This window comes from Monodelphis domestica, chromosome 2 (genome assembly GCF_027887165.1).
Source record: "Monodelphis domestica isolate mMonDom1 chromosome 2, mMonDom1.pri, whole genome shotgun sequence".
Classification (NCBI taxonomy): domain Eukaryota; kingdom Metazoa; phylum Chordata; class Mammalia; order Didelphimorphia; family Didelphidae; genus Monodelphis; species Monodelphis domestica.
The window spans coordinates 376,919,907-376,943,089 of NC_077228.1; the positions used below are offsets into that span (position 1 = coordinate 376,919,907).

Here is a 23,183-nt window from a genome sequence, read left to right on the forward strand (position 1 = left end):
ATGATACCTTTATTCTAGAGTTTTTCAAATAAACTTGATAAAATTCCATTAATATTTCTAAGGATGCTTTTTATTTTTATTTATTTATTTTTAAACCCTCACCTTTTGCCTTAGAGTTAATACTAAGTAATGGTTCCAAGGCAGACGAGTGGTAAGAACTAGGGGTGGAGGTGGTTAAGTGACTTGCCCAGGTTCATACAGCTAGGAAGCTATCTGAGGGCTAGATTTGAAGCCAGGACCTCCTGTCTTTAGGCTTGGCTCTCAATACACTGTGCTGCCCACCTGCCCCCTCAAGAATGCTTTTTAGACAGGATTAAGACCATTCTATTATAAAGCAATAATTCCCAAATACATAATCAAAAGAGACAATATTGCTCAACAAATGAGGAAAATATTTATGGATATACTGAATGGCATACTTTGTTGAGATAACAAATTTTGTTTTAGATGAATTAAAAGTGCTTACATAATGTAGCTAAATTTTTCTAAATCTCAGAAAATATACCATTAAAAATAAAATCAAAGACTGTTTAAAGTCAGTAAGAAGATCTAGATTCTCAAAGTGTTCTGTGGTAGTCTGATTTAACCTTATAAGGAAAGAAATCCTGATTTTCAAAAACACTATATATGGAGGGTAAAACATTCAGTTTATTTTCCTGAGAGATAATAATCCCTGTAGCTGAATTACTGCATTTTTTTAGTCTAAGCTGTGACTTTCATCAGTTGGAGAATTCCTGATGTGGAAATTCCCTTCACTGATGTAGACTAATTAGTTGCCTTTAACTTAAAAAGTCTTTGGCAGCTGTCTCAAACACTGAAAGGTTAAGTGACTTATTCTAAGTCATATATATACCCAGTATGTGCCAGGGGCAAGCCTTGAACCCAATCTTCAGTTGGTAAGATGGACAGAACAAGATATATTGGGCTTCTTATAATCTAATAATTTTGTACATAAAGAACAGTCAAATCTTCAAGTATGAGGAATGTTTGGTGGAAGAGTATCCAATATTAGATAAGAACAAAATAATTTTAAGTACGGTAAACTTACTTTCCTAAGTTTTCCACATGCCCAAGACAGGTGGAAAAACAGTAGTTATATGCAATTACAATGGAAGGATATAAGGACTGGAAATCCAATACAAGAACAGAGTTGCTGTAGAAACGAGATTCAGGCTCCATTATTAGGGGAACACACTGTGGAGCTCTCATTTGGGCTCTCTGCTGCATACTGGGAGTCACAGGGATATAGTTCATTGGCTTAGCAATACGTAGCATCATTGATTCCACACGGTACTGTGGGAAGAAGAAATCATTTAAATACATTTGTTACTCTGATTTGAAAAAAATTTGTCATATTTCATCCTTTGAGTAAACAACATTTGCTAAACACCCAATATCAGTTAATCAACAAATAATTATTAAGCACCTACTTTGTGACAGGATCTGTGCTAGGTACTGGGGACTACGAAGAATGAAAAAATTCCTATTCACAACAAATTTACATCTTAATGGAAGAGACAATCAGTACACATATGTATTTATAGCACACATTTAAAATGAATACAAACATTATAGAGTTAAATATAAGGTAGCTGGGATGGAGGGTACCAGAAGTTGTAGAGGATCATTAAGTACTTAATGGGAAAATTCCCTGAATGAGGTCTTAAAGGAAGGATACTCTGAGGTGAAAGTAAGGAGAGAATGCATTAGATCAGTGACGGCAAACCTATGGCATGTGTGCCAAAGATGGCATGCAGGGTGCTCTCTGTGGGCATGTGGCTTCCCCCCTCCCCAAGCCCCCAGAGTTAATTACTAGAAAGACAGAGGGACTTGGGCAGAGCTGCACCCCTTCCCATATCCACATCCCCCCCCTCCTCTGCCCAGCAGACCAATGGGAGCGCCCAGGGTGGTAGGGTGGGTTACTCACAGGTAGCAGAGCTGAAGGGGAGCAGAGCACTCAGGTCACTCCCCTCCCCCTTTCTACACTGGCTGAGAACATTCCTCACTTGATCTGCTCCTCTGCCTAGCAGCTCATTGGGAACATTTCCTCCCCCCCCTGTGTGGAGTAAGGGGAGATAGGGTAAGCCTGGCACTTGGTAGAAGGGGAGGGGCCCAGCATGCAGTCTCTGGGGTGGGGTGGACATAGCACTTGGTCTAGGGGGTGGTATGGTGTGGGGACAGGGCTGGGCACTCCAAAAGGTTCACCATCATTACATTAGAGGTACAGGGAGATGGGAGATGTATTGTTGTGATTGAGGAGTGAGAGAAATTCAGTTTGGCTGGATTGCAGAATGTAGGAATAATGTTCAACAAGAGATAGATTGGGGGTAGGTAGTGTTGAACTTTAAAAGCTAAATATTTTATCCTGGGGCAAGAGGAATACTGTAGAGTAGAATGAGATTATATGATTTTTGTTTATGATACATTTTGTCAATTTAAATTATGGTGAGAGGGGAGATCTTTAAAAGCTATCAATGTAAATTTAGTATCTGGAAAGCATGAGGCCAGATTATAAGGCTCATAGGTGGTAGAGCTGGAGGGGAGCAGAGCTGCTGCTATTTAAAAAAAATAGGGCAGGATTTAATCTGAATGCAATTGTGTTATAAATGGGCAAATGTAGAAAATATTTTGATAATTTGCTATGTTCATGAAGTTGGTTAGGGAACTATTATAGTAATCTTTGAGAAATCAAAGAAACTGAGAGATTCAAGAAGCCTAGGGATGCCCAGATGTTTTCTTGTTTTTTAAAGAAGGTAAAAAGGGGTAGATTTTAGGTAAGATTAAAGCTGATCCCTGGCAGAATTATTAAACAGATAACAGAAAATAAAGAATTGAAGCAGTGTGATTTTTCCTATACATCATGCCAAACTAATTTTGTATTTTGACAGTGTTACTAGATTATACATCTAAGTCAGGTGATTATCTTGATTTTACCAAGGTATTTGACAAAGTCTCTCATGCTGCCCTTGAAGACAAGATGAACCAATCAAAAGTGCTTATAAGGATTTATTATATGGTTGGCAAAGTGAGACTAGTTCCTGTCCGCAAAGAATTCAGATTATAATACAGAAATATAATACTGGTAGGGGGAGCAACGGCTAGCAAAGGGACGGCAGGTAGAGAAATGCTGATCAGGTGATAGTACAATTATGGATGTATTTATAACTAGTTGAACAGTGCTCTAAGAATAATTAAAGGATAGTTATCACTTGAAGAGTGTTCTAGTGTCACACTGGACTCTGTCCTTAAACCTGAAGTTTACAACATTTTTTATCAATGACTTGTTTGATAAAAACCAAGGTAGATCAGCAAACTGACACAAAATTATTAGAGACAACTAATACGTGGAATGTTAGATTTTTGATTTAAAAAGATAGGCTGGAAAAATGGACAAAAACAAGATGAAATTTAAAAGGCATAAATACAAAGCCCTATGTTTTCTAAAAAGTACTTAAGTAATTTCAGGATAAGGGTGATTTGGAATGAAAGCAGTATATTTGATGATTAAGACACAAAAGGTGATGTCATAAGTAAATTAGGAAGGTATGGAAAAATGAACCTATTAGATCTATTAGGATAAAGGAATTCTTTATGACCAAATAAGAGAGAGGATCATGGGAAGTAAAATAGATCATTTTGATTACGTGAAATGAAAATGTTTTTGCCCAAATAAAATGAATGCAGCCAAAATTAGAAGAATAATAGGAACTGAGGGAAAAAATTTTTCCAGCAAGGTTGTCTTATGAAGGCCTCACTTTCCAATTATGTAAGGAATTGTATCTTTTTTAATACAGAACTGAGCCAAATTTATAAAAATAAGAGCCATTCCCTTATTGAGAAGTGGTCAAAGGATACGGACAGGATATTTTCTGAAGAAGAAAAAAAATCCTTTGCATGAAGATTTGACATGACAGACATGAAAAAATGCTCTAAATCACCACCAATTAGAGAAATGCAAATCGAAACAACTCTTAGAAACCTTATATCAAATTGGCTAACTATAAGAGAAAAGGAAAATTACAAAGTTGGAGGGGGTGTTGAAAAATTGGGATACTAATGAACTATTGGTAGAGCTGTGAATTAGAAACCATTTTGGAAAATAATTTGTAACTATGTTTAGAGGGCTATAAAACTAGGCATATCCTTTGAACCAGTAATATCACTACTAGGTTTGTATTCCAGAGAGACCTCACAGAATAAGGAAAAGTACTCATTTTTACAAAAATATTGATAGCTCTTTTTGTGTTGGCAAAGAAAAGGAAATAGAGGGGATGCCATTCAAATGGGGAATCGCTGAACAAGCTGTGGCATATGATTGTGCTATAAGTAATATAACAAGGAAATATATGACATATAATATGGAAAATTATTATATTAGAAATGATGAGCAGTAAAGCTTCAGATAATAATGAAATAACAATGCCTATGCACATAGAAGACACATAAAATACTTATTAACTTGATTTAATAAAATGCTTTTTGACTTTTTTAAAAAAGAGAAACTATAACATCTGATAGATTACACATGACTAAAAAGTTTAGAGGTATTTTTAATATTACCTGTGAACCCCTAGTCAGAACATGTAAGAATTGAATCCCAAAAAGTCTGGCCATTTCACTGGTTTTACCAATCAGGTCCAGCTGTTCTAACATCTGGAGATTTCCACGGACACGGCTAACATAATGATCAACCATTTTCCATCTGTTGAAGAAAACAGTATTATGAATATTAGTGACTTTGGAAGAATTTGGTCATTTGAAAACAGGTAATATTTTCACTCTGTGAAGAAGTATATTTTTAAAGTTAGTGTATGTCAATTATTTCCAACAAGAGAAAATTTGCAATGGTCAAGCATCATCAGTGCTCCAGCTGACACCAGGCTTACTCAGAATGTCTGATGAAACTAGATTGAGCTGACTTCCCCAACTTCATTTAGTTATATGTCAGCTGAGCTGCCATACAAATGTGTTTCATTGCTGTTTTTTGTTGTTTTTAATTCTATGGTTCTTAAGTATAGCAGTTACTCCAGATTAACTTGTAAAAAATTCTTTTAAAAACACTTTAATGACTGTTAAGAAGCCATAGACTCTATGGCCTCTATGGCATAGAGGCTGTTGGTCTGGGAAAGTCAAGTGTTTCTAGGATCACTCAAGTTCATAATGAAACAAGATCTATCACACTAAAGTGCAAAGGAAAGTGCAGGTGAAAACAAAGAAAAATACTTCAAGAACTGAACTGTTGCCATAAACTGGCTTACTCTCAGAAATTCAGCATCTCTAGAAAAGCAACGACTTTTAAATGGAACTGGTATCTGAAAGGCTTGTTACTGGTTCCTCTATTGCAATGGTTTAAATAGAAGTGTTTCTTATAGCCATATATCAAGTTAGAAAATCACAAATTAACATTATCTATGATGTAATATTATCTATATTGTTAAACATTTCCCAATGACATTTTTATCTGGCTGAAATACTTGGGATTTTTCTGGCTTAGTGTGCCCCAACTTTTCTGCTCTATAGCATGATACAGATTTCCTAAAGTTGGAAGAACAGTACTATTTTCTAAAAAGCTGCTAATTGTTGCTGTGGAAACCCTCCTGCCCCCAGTTCTTGTCATGCCTGGAAAGATAAGAAAAATACTAGGGATCTGATTTTGGAAAAAGGCAATTTTTACAGATGAAACTGATTTTTGTTTTTATCATAGCTTAGCATTAATTTTGATCCTTTTTTTTTTAAACAAGTTGGTAGCTGGCTTCCAGAGATAGCTCATTCAGAAATGACTTTCATATTAGTAATGAATCTTTTTCTGCCTGTTAAAATCTAACTTTCAATTTTTGTGATATTATTATTCTGTTTGCCATATTTAACATCTTCTGATTATCTTCGTAAGAAAACACTCCATATATATGCATGAGGATTTTGTGTAGTTTATAAGCCTTTGGCCTTTCTCATTCCCAACTCTTGAAAATATATTTCACAATATATTTTGTCAATCATGTCTGTTTGCATTTTTGCCTAAAAGTCCCTATGTTGAGTTAATTTAGAGGATCTTATCACATTTTTAAAAGATTTCTCTGCCTCTTTAAATTTTCCAACATATGTTGGTACTTTATGGTGCAGTTCTTTTCATGGTGATCACTTTGTACCCCAAATTCTGCAACATAAGATTCCATGAAATGTCTTTTTTTTTTTAAACCCTTACCTTCCATCTTGGAATCAATACTGGGTATTGGTTCCAAGGCAGAAGAGTGGTAAGGGCTAGGCAATTGGAGGTTAAGTGACTTGCTCAGGATCATATAGCTGGGAAGTGTCTGAAGCCACATTTGAACCCAGGACCTCCTGTCTCCAGGCTTGACTCTCAATCCACTGAGCTACCCAGCTGCCTCCTGAAATGATGTTTCTTGTTGCCTTTGGATACACAATAAAATTAGCACTGCCAATTCCTTTATATGTTTCTCTAAAGGGCATCTGTCTTGTCTTTCATCTTTCTATTTGGTAGCAACTCTCTTTTGTCTTCTGATTTTGTTGCAAGAAAATTAAGATGTATTTCCTCCAGGAGCAGGTCCACCAAACATTGGTCAATGGACAAAGATCTAATAGAGTAACAATTGCTAATTTAATTTATAACCAGTGGCCCATCCTATTGGTAATGAGCCTCTCCATACTTATAGTTAGTGAGGTCTTCATAAAGCAGTTATAACAGGAACTATGCCCAAAAGCCTTTCCGAAATGGTAGAACATGCTAGAGCTTGCATTTAAGTAGCATAAACTTTGAGAAAGTAGGATCATCTATACAGTATGAGGCATTAGGGTATAACTTAAGGAGTTATGGCATCTAAAAATAAAAATCATACCTAATTTATGAATGTTCTATTAAGGTTATATAGTGACCAATAAGAATTAACTTTTGAGAAGACAAAATTGGTTAAACTGAGACTGACTTATTTAAAGGAATTTATTTAAATCAAATCATACCTCTCTGCGAACATGGAATGCTCATGTAACATAGGATGGTTTAAATGAATTTGTTTGAAGACAAGAGTTTAGGCACATATTTGTTAGGAGAGAAAATAAAAACGTATTAATGGCTATTTGTGAGGAATATGAATTAGGGAAATTTAGGAAAATTCAAGTTAGCTTAGAAAACAGAATAAAGGTACTAAAAAAAGAGAATGTAAAGGACATTATAGAAAAAAATGACTAGAGAACTCATCTTAGAAGGACTATAAACTCACAGGAAATAAAACTGAATGTGTTACAAATGATTGATTTGATCATCAAATTCCTATACTTAAAACAAGATTTCAGGTATACTGTTAACAGATGCCATTTGATAGCAGTTTTCTTTCCTTTTGTCCAATTAGGTAACAAAAGCAAATTAAATAAGTTCTATATCTTTCATGAATAAAAGTTATTTTATACATGCCTGCACAAATGTATGCTTGTAAGGGAATATCTCCTGTGGGTTGTTGGTTAATGATAGAAGGGAGAAAAAAGTTAGATCTAATAAAATTAAATTTTGTTCATGTCAATTTTATTTCAATATTGTATTACTGATACCTCTTTTAAAACAAGAGATACCCATGTTGTAACAGAAAATTAGAAAGAATGAAATATATCATTGAAAGACAATGACTAGTTTAAAAATGTCAATATAACATATTTAGCAAAGGTTGACTTTTTTGATCACCAAATAAAGCAATAGGGTTTTATGGGGCCAACAATTGATATTCATCTACATTTAGGCCAATTACAAATACAGATTTCATTTCTAGAAAAGCTCTCTGAAAGAAAAAAAATTCAAACTGAAAAAGAACATTAATTTTAGGTTGTATTTGTGTGAATAGAACCCCTTCACCCCAAGGATTGTGGACTTCCTTCCTGTCCTAACCAGCTTGCCTGACCCAACTCATCCCATTTCCTTTCCTATGCTGTGTATAAATGGAGATTTTAAACCTTTGACTTCATTCCCCTGAAGTCCTTAGTATTTCCCCAAATTCCCTATAATCTCGCCTGTGTCTCCATGTTGGAGAGATCACATTATTGATATTTAAGTGGATGTATGCTCCTCCCACTCTCACTTGGACCTGCAACTGGGCTGAGGTCAGGCAGTTCTTTTGGTTTAGTTATTATTAATAAAATTTTATAAAATATAATATTTAGTTATTGAATATAATTTAAAACTCACAGTATGACTGGAACACACATTGGATTGCACAGGTGATGTGTGCAAGAGAATAAAGAAGGGGATGTGGGAGCACACGGTCTCTCTATTCCTTGGGACAGAGGTGTGGGAAGTTGGCTCAGTGCCATGTGGGAGGAGGTGGTCTGACTTAGAGTAGAACATAGGCTTTAAAATATCTATCTATCTGCTTTTTTAATTCAAGTAATAATTAATAAACTACAGAAACTAAGAACCTGGAGTCTGTAATTTAATTTTAACATATTTAAGTTTTAATTGTCAGATTTGGAGGGAAAAAGTGTCATTTCTGATCATGCTACTCTAGTACTATATGAGGTATGAACTATTTCAGTATTGTTGCTAATAATGATAATAATTCAATAGCAGTCTTGGTTAGTTGCTCTGTATTTAGAATAGCTTTCTCAATACACTCATCTGAGTAAATCAGAAGATACTTAGTTTGATAGAAGAATAGATAGAAGACTAGAAATAGAAGAACATAAGATTGGAACTAAATATATTACTTTAATTCTCAGGATGGTTTCTATCTTCTTATACATCTCAACCTTTAAGAATGAACAGAGAAATTTTCCCATGACAAGGGAATGACAAAAATTCAACAACAAATTTAAGTACTATATTAGGTACTAGAGATACAAAGACAAAAATCAAAAAACCCTTGTTATATCCGGGAGTGACAGGTATATGTAAATATATTTTTGTACAAAATTTATACAAGGGAATTTTGAATAGGGCAAGGCACTAGTAGATAAGAGGAGCAAGAAAGGTTTCATACAGGGATGGCATCTGGGTGGAACTTTAAAGGAAATGGGAATCTAAAAGCTAAAGGAAAGAAGAGAATGTATTCAGGTCTGAGGATGGGCAGTCCAAAATCACAGAGATAGGAACTAGGCTATTGCTGGGACTAATGGCGAGGAGACTGGTTTGTGGTTGATAATAGAGTGAACATGAAAGGAAGCAATGTGCAATAATACATCTGGAAAGGTTTTCAAGGGGTTTTAAGTACTCAAAAGAAGACATTTTATTCTAGAGGTAAATGGGAGCCATCAATCATTTTTGAGCAAGCAAATGACATGGTCAGACCTATGCTTAAAGAATATCACACTTTGGCAACTGGGGAGGATGGCCTACAGGTGAGAGATGAGGAAGTAAGACCAATTAGGAGGCTTCTGTTACAGTTCAGGTAAGTAATAACAAGGGTCTAAAACCACAGCGCTGGCTATTTGAGTAGAGAGAAAGAAGATAAATGTAAGGTAGAATAGAATAACTGCCCCAAATGGCCACAAAATAAATGTCTCCATCATTGGAACACATTAATTAGAATCACAGAATCATAGAATTTAGATAATGCAATTGACTCAGTGATGAACAAAATAAGGCCTCGAGAATTAAAATGATCTGCTAAGAAAAAAAACCTCAAACCCAAAATGAGTAAATGGTGGAGCCTATACTGTAGACTCTATATTAGTTATTTAAACCTACAGTTAAAAACAATGCATTTTATTGATCTATTTTTTCTTTTAAATTGCCAATATTTCTTCCAATATTCCTTCCTTCTCTGCTTCAGAGAACTGTCCCCTATAACTAATTCTTTTCTTCATTAAAAAAAATATGGAAAAAAGTTCCATAAAACCAACTAATAATTTCAATAGAAAACTGAACATATATGCAATATTTAAATAGTGAAATTGCATGGATTTTAAAAAATTTCATATCCCTGATAAAAAGGGAATAGACATAAGATTAAGCATTATGAGAAACAGAACTAAGAGGTAATATACATACATTAAAAAAAAAAAAACCTTGTCTTAGAATTGATACTAAATATTGGTTCCAAGGCAGAAGAGCACTAAGGAATAGGCAATTGGGGTTAAGTGACTTGTCCAGGGTTATACAGTTAGGATGTGTTAGAGGTCATATTTGAACCTAGGATCTCCTCCAACTCTAGGCCTGGCTTTCTATCCACTTTCCCTACATACTATTAAAAAAATGTGCTCAATATATTTGCTTGGGTAAATAAATGCCACATTTAAAAGAGTCAATGAACATAAATGTTATAAAAAGGTTAGGGTATTAAATACTAATATATGCCAATGGAGTAAATACTCCTTGAGGGTAAGAAATCTTTGTTATTATTGTCCTAGGACAGTGATGTTGAATCTTTTAAGAGACCAAGTGCCGAAACTGTAACCCTCACACCACATGTGAGCTCCCTGCCTTACCCTGGACAGGGGAGGAAGTGCTCCCATTGGGCCGCTGGGCAGAGAGGGGTGGGTGATATGAGGAATGTCCGCAGATTTCCCTGGAGAGGGGGAGGGGAACAGCCCCCTCTGGCACACTTTGGCATGCATACCATAGGTTTACCAACATGATCCTAGGATAAAATACAAAATCCTCTGGTATTTAGAGCCCAACACAATTTGGCTTCAACATATCTTTCTAGGCAAAATTCATATTCCTTTCCTGAATGCGCTCAGGATTTCAGCCAAATTGATCTGTCCCCACTACTGACTGCTTCATTTTCAGGCAACTGCCTGCCCTTTTGCACAGGCCATCTTGTCCCCCATGCTTAGACTGTGCTCTCGCCCCTCTGTCTTTGCTAATAGAAGTTCCTAGCTTGCTTTCTTCAAGTCTCAGCCCAAGTACCACTTCTTATAAGAGGCCTTTCCTGATTCCCCTACTTGTTGGATTTTCCCACTTCTCTCAAAATTTTGTTGTATTTTAATTTGAATATATTTTAAATTATTTGAGTATACATCGTCCCTCAAAAGAATGTAAACTCAGTGCTGGGCACTTGGTAGATTGACTTAAAATACCAGATTGACCATAGTGAGAAATTTTTGGTCATATCATCTCTTACTATCTAAGTGATGGATGGATGGATGGATGAAATATCCAAAATGACAAATATTAAGGATCTGTAAAGTATGTATGGTGTGAGGAAAGTTCTCCCCCTTCTGGGTAACATGAATCATGAGACTGATGGCCTATGCTCTTGATCTGGAGATAACTAAAGGTTAAAAGGTTCGAGACAACGAAGTAGGTTCTCCCTATCTCTGGTGAGTGCACTAGGGGAATGGTGGCTGCAGTGGCCAGGCTGAGACTAACCATGTGGCAGTTTAGGTTGGGCTATTTTACTTTTATCCTTTTACCTAATTCTGATCTTTAGCTATTCAAGTAAATTTAATAAATTATTAAAACCCTAACAACTAGGGTCCAATTTATTTATTTATTTGTTCGTTCATTCATTCATTCCAGTATTAACCTAAGCTCATTACAAAAAATCCTTGTTCAGAGCAACAGGTACGTACTTTACTTAAAGCAAACCCAATTCCATGAACTTACATATGAACTCATATATATATATATATATGCTATATATATATATGCTATAGCCATTATCAGTCTTACTTCCTTTCCCTTTGGTGATACCTTCAGACAACTTACTCCTATAAGAAGGAGGGCTTTGCATCAGAAACGATGAAACAACAGAAAGCAAGGAGAAATAATTTAGGGATAAATTAGGGAATTGACTAGGGACAAATTCCTAGGCAGGACCAGTCTGCCTATAAAGCTATCACAGGATCAAAAAAAAGGCTTTGTTCTTATGGCCTAGAACTCAGGCCAATTGTAATAATTCTATAAATTTAGCCACATTAGAAGTTTTGTCAGTCTTTGGGGAGAAGGTTAGGAACATCTGTGACAATAGTTCTATCTAAAAATCACCCTGTATTTCAAACACTTTGACTTACATTTCAAGTGACCTAATTAACATAAAATATTTTTCTACAAAACTTATCAGGTTCATAACGGTTGTATAAGCAAAGAAAGCATCTGCATTCTAAGAAAACACAAAGGAGAAAAAAACATGGAGGGGTCATAACTAGTCACTGTACCCTCAATATCTTAAAAGAAGAATTGTATGATCTCCCTTTGCAATATTATTCCAGTGTTATATAATCCTTATTGTGTAAATAGTCTTCTATTTCATTGCTTAATTTTAACTTAAGGTCATTTTTCATGATTATATCATTTGTAGGAATGGAAGAGATATTCATCACCTTCTGTTCAAAGAGACACTTAAGAACTGATATTTATTTTTGGTGCATGCTAATCATTAACAATGCTGTCAATTATAATCTTAATATTAGCTTCAGGTTGAACTTCTGTTTTTATTTATTATTTGAGTTTCCCCAATATTTTTTATTTCTTTAATGATTTCATGTGAAGATACAGTATTTTCCTATAATTTTACTTTACTTATCGATATCAAGAGATTTAAATTTCAAAGAAAGCAGATGCTGCGTATGTAGCTTTCTGAGCATATCCAAGTCTTATTAAGGGGTCTTTTGTGTCTCTCTACCCTGAGGTCTTTTGAAATTTAATAAGCATATTTCATTCACCTCTAAATTAGATCCCATAATGTGATTAACTTTTCCTCTAACAGCTAACAAACACAGCAAACATTTTATTTAAAAATTATAGCATAAATGATAAAAGACAACATCCCCCTCAAAGAAATGAAACATTACCTGTATAGATCTGTCTTGTTATCAAACCAATCAGACAATACCCGAAATGTGAAGAGAGGAAAACGTTGATGAAGAACATGAAAACTTACATTTTCAAAGGTATAGTTAGTTAGAGCCACCTGGAAAAATTTAAATAATTATTATGATTTTGCTATATTTAAATGTCATATTAATTCTGGAAGGTTTCAGATACTACTTAAGCCTTTAGTGATAGATTTAAAAATCACATTTAATAATAACTTTGCAGATCACTGACACAAATTCAAATAATATTCAAATTACATTTAAATATATTCAAATAAAATTAAATTTGGAATAAAAAGGTATTTCATTCACAAATTCCATTAATCAGGTTAATTTTGTATTGTTTCCAGTGTTGTTTTTTGATGTCAACCCTTCTAATAGAATTCCATAAACTTCTGAGGTGTGTCAAATAAAAAGGTAACTTTGCTTCAAGGAATTGCTTTAGTAACCAGACCTCTCATTCTTGGCCAATTTTGTGCCACCTTGTTTTCTTTTGAGAAGAGAGGATGAAAGTGTCATCAATAAATTATGTATTTATACAATAACTAGATGAAAGTTAGATTGATGTGAAATCATTTGTCAATCTACCCCTGAAGAAAATATAGGGGTGGCAGTTGTGAAGATAGCAGCTGCTTAGAACTGTGGCAAAGAGGGCAACACCTATTCTTAAAGAGAGGTGAAGTGGAAGTGGAAGAATACTACTAAAGTTGGCTCTGTCAGAGCAATACAAAAGGTGAGTTTTTGAGGCAGAAATAGCTTGAAGACATAAGACAACTGGAATGGGAGACTTAATCTGAACATCAGTGGAGGTCTCTTTTTGTTAAAATTGGATTATCCAAAAAGATCCTGACAACTTTTTGATAATTTCATCTTTCAGAAAGTAAATCAAACACAGAAAAAAATGACTAATATGAATTTCAGTCTGAACCAAAAGGAGAAATGGTTTGGTAAAGTGAAAACGATGTAAGTTTCCTTTGTGTTTAAGAGAAAGAGAGGAATGTTAGACTTTTGGAGAGCAGATCTTAGAAAGTTCAGAAAAAAAAGAAAAGAGGCATGTCCTTGACTTATATTCTAGAAGAGAAGGCTGGCTCAAGAAGAATAAGAGACTCTTGACAATGTAATTAGTATTATTATTTTTAATTTTTAAAACCTATACTTTCTGTGTTAGTAACAACTCTAAGACAGAAAGGCAAGGACTAGACAAATGGAGTTAAGTGACTTGCCTAGGGTCACAGAGCTAGGACTTGTTTTAGACCAGATTTGAACTAAAGTCCTCCTGACTCCAGGCCTGGTGCTCTATCCAACTGAGCTACCTAGCTGCCCTCACAATGTAATTCTAATGACACAAATGCAGATTATTTTACTGAGGAAAAAATGGGGGAGGTATCTAAAAGGGACCAATGGAGCAATATGAGGAACTCAGATTTTAAAAGAACAAAAAATGTGAGTGATTGCACAAAACACTGGTACAGCTTAAAAAATGACAGGAAGACAAGTCTCACAGGATGAACCAATACTTTGAATACTACTATTAACAACTTTTTTAAAGAAGGGGACAAAGAAGAGCAAAGAAAATTTTGCACTGATGCTTGGGATAATAGCAGATGAGAAAAAAAGCTTTCAACTTTAGTAGTTTCTGTTTTCTCTATTAAGGAAAATGATCATTAGACAAAAAAGTCTTGGACAATGGTTAGGAGGGAACTGAAACCAGGATAAGTAAGCAGATCATAAGGGAAAGACAAAATCATTCTAAATAACTTTAAGATACCTGAGTTAAACAAATTATATTCAAAAACTTTGAAAGAATTTGTAATGATTGTTGAAGTTGATTGTCTTTGAGAGATTTTAGCCAATGGGAAATATGCTATAGACTAGAGATGAGCGAATGTCCTAATTTTGAAAAAGGGGGACAAGGGATAAGTCTGAATTTTTTTTGTGTGTAAAAATTCCAGAAGAGATTATTGAACAAAAGTTTTGTAAGCCAAGCAGGACAACAGTGATCACTAAGGGCCAGCTTCTATGGATAGACTGCTTTAGAACCAGAAGGGGCCTAGGTAGGGAGGTTTTTTCCACTAACCATGTTTTATCCAGGCTTGGAAAGGTCTGGATCTAGATGATTCCTGGGATGAGACCCATTAAATATCCAGAATGGCCAAATTGGCCTTCTCTCTGTTCCTCACATGTGACAGCTTTTGCCTCTGAATCTTTGCAATGGTTATCACCATGTCTAGAACATACTTCCCTCTCTCTGCTGCCTCACAGAATCTTCCTCTTCCTTGAGGAACCACTCTTTATGTGAACCCTTTTTTGATCTCAACTACTAGTGAACTACTCAAAATATCTTATGTGTAATTATTTTGTATTTATCCTTATATACACATATACATTCTTCTTGCTGAATTTCAGTGACTTGCAAACACAGTTTGTTTCATTTCCTGTATCTGTAGCTCGAGTCATAAAGGGACTGACACAGTAGGCCACTAATACTTGTTGAATTACTGATTGATTTGCTTGAGGTTGATCCCTGCCATGTACGAAATATTCTATAGGGGAACTGCCAAGTGGTTTGATGTACTTTCTGCTACTGTAAAAACTGTCAGTCTATCTTAATGATCTCAATTTATAGAAGTGACAAATTATAAATCCCAACATTCACACATATTGATGCTCCAATGCAGATAAAGACAAAGGAGATGATTTACAATTGTTTAAATGGTGTAGGAGCATTTCAATTCTCTGACCTGTGATATTCCGGAAATTCCCATAAGAAATCCCAAGTTCTTAAAGCTCTTTATTCAATGATTCAGTAATTTGGGGTAACATCTTACACTAATAATCTAGCTAGTTGTATTTTGGCTCTAAGCAAGCAAAGAAACCTTTGATAATCTCCCTCAATTCTTTTGTAATATGTAGTAGTAGTGGTAGTCTCTCGGTAACCGAGGATGACGATTGTCTTTGTGCGTTTTCAACTATGGTATATAGATGAGCGTGCACAAAGACACTGACATGTGCTCATTCCACGGAATAACATAAAGTTATCACCACTTATTATGTGTGATAGCTATGAATGAAACTAATATAAGTCTGCCACCTCACTCCAAAATTTTATTTATAAAGAATTTTTTTAAGTCTTTGCGTGTACTTCTGTTTTGAAATCTATGAAAACAACATATTGAACCAGAATACAATTATTCATTTAGGTACTCTTTCTTCTAGTATTAAGGAAAATAAGTGTCAAATGCATATGGAAAAAGAAGGTGGTTTTGAGATGTACATTTTAAGGTGGTCAAATACATTTAATGCATATTACAGAAGAGAAAAAAAGGGGCACATTAGATTTACCTTAAAGAAAAGATATAGTAGCAAAGTAGGAGATAGAGAATCTCAAAACATTCTTTAATAAGAACAATACTCTCTATGCAGAAAAATATAATTACTATGCATTCTCACACAAATGATGGCATAAAGACATTCTTAGAAAGTCAATTATTCAATATGCCCTAGGATTGCCAGAAAAGTCAGTGACTTATAAAAATAATTTAGAAAGAAGTGATTGTCCAGAGACTGAAGAGAAGGAAAATAAAAGAATCTAAGAATACCAGAAAAAAGGCACTCTACTTAAAAATGTGTGCGTTTGCACATGAATATTTTTAATTGATATCAATATAACCCTATCATTTTGAAAAATGAGAATTTTTCATTAAAGAATTTACTGCTTCATGTGTGTAAGTAATATCACTAAGATAAGGTCATTTGAAATTTTGGGGTAGGGTATTCTTTTTCCAAAATGACTAACAAATTTAAGAATGTGAAGGGACTTTAAATAGAGTTTTTAGGTTCATGGTAAGTATTCTTAATACCTACATAGGTCAAAGGCATTATTGATGGGAAAAATAATGCTGAATATTATGGTGCTTAAACATTCTCTCACTGTTAAGCAGTTCTTGCTGAAATCTAGTTTATAATTTGCAAACTGCAATAAACGAAAGTCAAGATGAATTTGTCTTGGAATCTATGTTTAAAGAATGCAAGTACTATATTAAGAAAAAAAGTAACATGGTGAAATTATAAATATTTGTTACATAATAAAGTAAACATTTATAGGTATTCCTAAGATACTCCAGAAACAAATAAAAATGAAATGTTAGTAAAAAATGGAAGTACAACAGACTTTAATTTTATATTACTAAAAAAGCAGCTTTACTTTTACATTTTTAAAAATTCCACTTTCACACTAAAAAAGCACAAAAGTTGCGTACTTATGCACAAAATAACACGCTCAATATTTTAACTTACTCTGATTCAATCTAAGTTTTTAAGGTGAATTTTAAGATAAGGTATTTTTACCTCATTTCTCATGATTCTCCAAAGATTTAGTGTGATCCGACCAACAATGTTTATCTCACTCATTGTATCTGATCCATATTCATCTCTTTCAGCAGCAAATCTGTTCTCTGTTTTGTCATCTACAGAATTGAAGAGAAATTGTATTAAGACATGTTCAAGCACTCTGGAAAGTTACCCCCAATAAAATATCAGAATCAGAATAAATTTTAAAATGTGCCTGGCTGGATGCTACCAATAAACAATAAACTATTTCTTAATGGTTACAGAAGATAGTTTGCTTCTCTATAAAAATTTCTACTTTAGCTGTGGGGACACTATTATATGAAGTAATTATATCTATATTTTTACAGTCTTTTATAAATTGAACTTTTTTTCATTTACTTCTAGTAATTTTTCTTGCTATTTCACCTGAAACTGGCATTTTTCTGTCTTTAATAGGAAAAGTGTGCACTATTCCTATCTTATATTTAATAACTATACATCTGTGTACACTTTTGCACCATGCAAATTACTTTACAATTATCTCATTTGATCCTTACAACAATCCTGGGAGGTGGGGGTTATTATTATCATTCTGATTTTTAAAAAGACTATTTTATTGTTTTCCTCAATTACATGAAAAAAATTTTAACTTTGTTTTTTTTAAAAGTTTGAGCCAAAATTTCTTTCTTTCTCTCTTCGCCTTCCTCTGAGATGGCAAGCAATCTGATATAGATTTATAATACTATAAAATATATTTCCATATTAGTCATTTTGTGAAAGAGAACTCAAATAAAAGAAAAGCAAAGAAATAAAATGAAATGTAGTATGTCTCAGTCTGTATTCAGACTCCATTAGTAATTTCTCTGCAGGTGGATTACATTTTTCATCATGAATTATTGAGGATTGTCTTTGTTGTTGAGATTAGCTAAAAATAATTGTCATTTATAAAGGTTCATCATATAATATTGCTGTTACTATGTACAATGTTTTCCTGGTTCTGTTCACTTCACTTTGCAACAGTTCATGCAGGTCTTTTCAGGTTTTTCTTAAATTGTCCTTTTCATAATTTTTTTATAGGACAGTACTATTCCATTATCATCACCTACCACAACTTGTTCAACCATTCCCAAATTGATGGATATCCCTCAGTTTCCAATTCTTTGCCACCACAGAAAGAGTTGCTATCAATATTTTTATATAAAAATGTCTTTTCCCTTTTTTAAAAATTTCTTTGGGATACAGACCTAGTAGTAGTATTACTGAATCAAAAAGATCCAAATTATTCTCCAGAATGGCTAAATGTGTTCACAACTCTACCAGCAGTGCATTAGTTTCTCAATTTTGCCACATCCCCTGCAACATGTATTATTTTCCTCTTACTTTATATTAGCCAATATGATAGGTAAGGTGGTACCACAGAGTTTTAATTTTCATTTCTCTAATAAAGAGTGAGTTATCATTTTTGGCCTTGATTTTTTTTTTCAACTGAAAACTGCCTATTCTTATCTTTGGCCATGCATCAATTGGGGAATTTGTATTCTTATAAATTTGATTCAGTTCTAGCTGAGAAATAAGATCTTTATCAGAGATACTGGCTAGAAAATTTTTTACCCAGTTTTCTCCTTTTCTTCTAATTTGGTTGTATTAGCTTTATTTGTGCAAACCCTTTTTAGTTTTATATAATCAAAGTTATCCATTTTATATCCTAATAATGCTTTCTATCTCATTTGTTTATAAATTCTTCCCTTATCCATAGATCTGAGAGGTAGACTATTCTATGCTCTTTTAATTTGCTAATGATAGCAACCTTTTCTCTTTTGACTTTATCTTGGCATATGGTGTGAGATATTGGTCTATACCCAGTCTCTGCTACACCTTTTTCTAGTTTTCCCAGCAGTTTTTATCAAAAAGTGGTTTCTTAGGGGGCAGCTTGATGGCTCAGTGAATTGAGTCAGGCCTAGAGATGGGAGGTCCTAGTTGTGTGACTCTGGGCAAGTCACTTAAAACTCCCCTCCTCCCCGCAATTGCCTAGCCCTTACCACTCTTCTGCTTTAAAGGTTTTTTAAAAAAAGTGATTTCTTGCCTCAAAGCTTGAAACTTAGGGTTTATCAAACACATAAACTATGGTCATTTACTACTATGCATTGTGTAACTAATTTATTTCACTGATCTATTGCTCTACTTTGTAATACAGTTTGAGATCTGGCACTCCTATGACATCTTTTACATTTTTTTCATCAATCCCTTTAACAGTTTTGACCTTTTGTTCTTCCACATGAATTTGTTACTTTTTTTTTAGTTCTATAAAATAATTTTTGAGCAATTTGATTGTAATACCACTAAACGATAGATTAATTTAGATAGGATTGTCACTTTTATTATAGTGGCTTGGCCAATCCACGAGCAATTAATATTTTTCCAACTGTTTAGATATGACTATTTTTGTGAAGTTTCATAATTGTATTCATATAATTCTTGAGTTTGTCTTGGTATGCAGACACCTAAGCATTTTGTATTATCTACAATTAATTTAAATGTAATTTCATTTTCTCTCTTGCTGCTATATTATCTTGACTTTACAGATGAGGAAACTGATTTAATAAAACTTTACCTGTGTACAGTGCTTTATAATTTTTAAAGCACCTCTGACATGTTATTTAATTTGATTCTAACAATCCTATCAAGTAGGTAGCATAAGAATTATTATTTTTTTTGCATATGAACAAACTATATAGGTCAATGGAATCACTAATGGAAAAAACCCAATACCATTAAAAAAATTAAGAGCAGAGATGCTCTAAGTTTCTTTAACAGAATGCTCTAGTGTTTAAACGCTCTTACTATTAAGTAGTTTTTAAACTGGCTTCAAAGCTACATGGCTAATATGTAGTAGACAAAGACATTAATCAAAGTCCTCTAACTCCTAGTCTGTTGTTCTTATCAAACTGATGAGGTCCTTACATTAATAATGCTCTGAAATCTGGATAATAATATCAAACAAAGATATTCCAGAAGATACATTTTTTATAGGAAATTGAATATTGGAATAATCTTCCTTAGCAGAAAATAGAGTCCTGTATCTAATTTTAAGGGATACATACACGTCAATAAAGTTTTCATTTTTGCCACCAGTGTTAGTCAATCATGCTAATAACCCTTAGGAACCTGAAATGGGCAGAAGATTCCTTGAATTCGCTAGTTATTGAAACAACTATGGTAGCTGCAGAGAAATGATTACTATTAACAGTCTTCAGTAACAGAATGCTCTATTCTCCTTTAATAGGAGTGTGTAAAAACACTGAGTGTCAAGAAGGAAGTTCTTGCTCATTGAGAGTAGGATACTCTGTCCAGTGAAAGGAAGGTTCTTGTTTCATATCCTTCTTCCTAGTTATTAACAGAAAGTAGTAAAAAGAGAGATTGCTATCAGGGATAGAAAGAGCCTACTTATTTGACTTATTGCCTTCTCTTCCTTTTGGGATCATTAAGATATGACCTAAGCAAAAAGGAGTTAGAATTGAATACTATCATATCTTATCTAACATCCTTAATTTTATTTCCAATGCTTTGGCTATCACATTCATCTCTGAATATATTCTTCCTTGTCCTCTACACAGTGAACTATCTGTTGCAACAAAGATGAAAAAGAACCAGTTCAGGAAAAATAACCAATACTAGGCCTGCTATTATACATAGATTTCTATGTTCAAAGCTCCCACTTCTGCAAGAGAGGGAGAGAGGTCAGTCCATTTCTCAGCTTTCACCATGGGCCAGCCATGCTGGGTCATTACCACTACACGGTACTTTACTGTTCCTTCTGTTTATTTGTAATAGTTAGAGGCTACTGAGTTTAACCCCATTATTTTTCAGATGAGAGAAATGAAGCTAAGAGAGGTTAAGTGACCCATTCAACATTATAGAAATATTAAATGTCTAGGATGAGATGCAAATGCAAGTTTTCCTGCAGCCTAACTGCACATTTGATTCTGCCCTCAGCTTCTGTAAGTCTCTTCATGCTTCTCTGAATTCATCCTATTTATTGTTTCTTAAACCACAATACTATCCCATAGTACATTTATATTTTACAGTTTATTTAGCCATTCTCCAATTTCTCTGCTAGCACAGAAGGTAGTGTCATGAATATATCAGTAAAGTGGGCCCTTTCTTTTTGTCTTTGACTTCCTGGGGGCAAATATTATGCTGTACTTTTCCCAAAGCAGTTCCCTGTGAGATAGAAAGTATAATAATTAATATGCCCATCTTACAGATGAGGAAACAGACAAATTTACTGACCTGCCCAAGGTGAAGCAGCTACTTAAGTGACAGAATTAGGATTGTAAGTCAGGTTTCCTGATTTTGGATCTAGTGCTCTTTTCACTACAACATGCTGCTTTCTATTTAATAATGTGATTCAAACAAAACAAAATCTTCTTCTTTATTAAAAAACATTTTGTGATCAAATCAAAGACAAAGAAGAAAATCCTGGCAGTACAAAAATGAAATACAACTCAATTAGCTGCTCATATTTGTTTGCTATTCAACATTCTTACACTTACCCAACTTTTCTTGTTTTACTGAAGTCATCTCCTCTTTTGTTAATTCCTATCAGATAGTACAGAGACCAGTTTTATTGACATTTTAGCTTTTTAGCTTGCTTTCTGATCTCCAAGGAGCATCTACTCTACTGTGGCATCTTTAAAGAGATTTAAATAGGCATTCTTTTAACTGCAATGAGTAGGTAATTGTCAAACCTTAATCAGAATCAGGGCCTCTGAGAAATAACTTTCAAATTCAGATATTTCTTTAGACTGGCAGAGGAAATAATTCAACTCGTGGTGCCTTTTTGTGAATAAAACAAAGAGAGGGAGAATTTGGTTCAAAGTGAAATGGCACTTTTCAATTTTTTGTTTGTATTTACTTTTCAACCTGTTATACATTCAAACCACAATAGATTCACAATACCTGGAACACGGGAGATCATCTGACATAAGTCAACACTTAATGCAGCAGCCCTCTGTAAGAGGTAACCCCAGGAATGCATCTGAATTTCATATCCTAACAGAATATCAGGATCATACCTAAAGAGACAGTAACAGATCATATAAGAATAAAACTAATTTAGAATGTATCATGTATAAGAATTTTGTTAATAAGTCCTACAAAAGCTGTAAGAAACAACTTGATTTGTAAAAAATTCTTTAAGAATAATTTTCTAGAATTTATACATTGATAAAGAATGCTAGGCATCTATTTGGACGAGCATGTATGCTTAGAATCCAGTATATGAAAGCATTTGTCTGATGGGACAAGATAACTTTTTAACCCAATAAAAATCTACCTTCTTTACTTTGATATTTCCCTGCAACCTCCCACCTTAAAAAACCCATTAGAAACATATATATGTATGTGTGCACATATATGCAAATATATATATATATATATATAATGACAAAATGTCATATATAGTAAATCAAAACAAATATCTGTATTGGTCGTATTAAAAAAAAAAGTCACATCCTTCCCTTTGCATCTATCACCTCTATCAGGAGGCAGGTATCATGTTTCATTAGTCTTCTGGAATCAGGTTGTTCACTGTGTTGATCAAATTTCTAAGTCTTTTTAACATACAATATTTTTGTTATTATGTAAATTGCCCTCTTAGTTCTGCTCACTTCCCTTTATTATCAATTTGTAAAAGTCTTTCTGGATTTCTATGAAAGCATCCACTTAACCATTTTTTAATGGAACAATAGCATTTCACTACATTTATAGAAAAATGTTTAGCCATTTCCCAATTGATGAATGATGAACACTCCCCTAGTTTCTAATTCTTTGCCACTGCAAAAAAGAGTTGCTATATTTTTTTTCATTCTTAATTTCTTTCTCCCTGTGTGCATTCTCTCATCCTTTGACTAGTTCAGCTGAGCGGGAGGCTCAAGTGTCATATGCTCTGTCAACTTTTTCCTCCTTGTTTGCACAAACTTCTATTTGTACACCCTGATCATGAAAGGATTTTTCTTTAATTTGCCTCCCTTTCTTTCCCTTCCCAGCACAGTTTATTCTTTCTCCTCTGTTTCCATTCTTCTTCTTTTCTAAAA

At 34.0% G+C, this 23,183-nt stretch overlaps 1 protein-coding gene across 7 annotated transcripts in view; it reads right to left on the minus strand.

Moving 5' to 3' along the window:
- Positions 1–23,183, minus strand: part of REV3L (REV3 like, DNA directed polymerase zeta catalytic subunit) — a 255,690-nt gene that overhangs the window by 42,236 nt on the left and 190,271 nt on the right. For all 7 annotated transcript variants that reach the window (XR_008915876.1, XM_007484438.3, XM_007484437.3 and 4 more), the window contains exons 19-23: positions 22,048–22,163; positions 17,107–17,225; positions 12,736–12,854; positions 4,561–4,702; positions 1,049–1,293 (exon numbers count right to left, since the gene is read on the minus strand). Coding sequence is in view for 6 of the 7 variants with exons in the window: in XM_007484438.3 (XP_007484500.1) it covers positions 1,049–1,293; positions 4,561–4,702; positions 12,736–12,854; positions 17,107–17,225; positions 22,048–22,163 (741 nt within the window). In the remaining variant the exon portion in view is untranslated. The remainder of the gene's footprint in view (positions 1–1,048; positions 1,294–4,560; positions 4,703–12,735; positions 12,855–17,106; positions 17,226–22,047; positions 22,164–23,183) is intronic.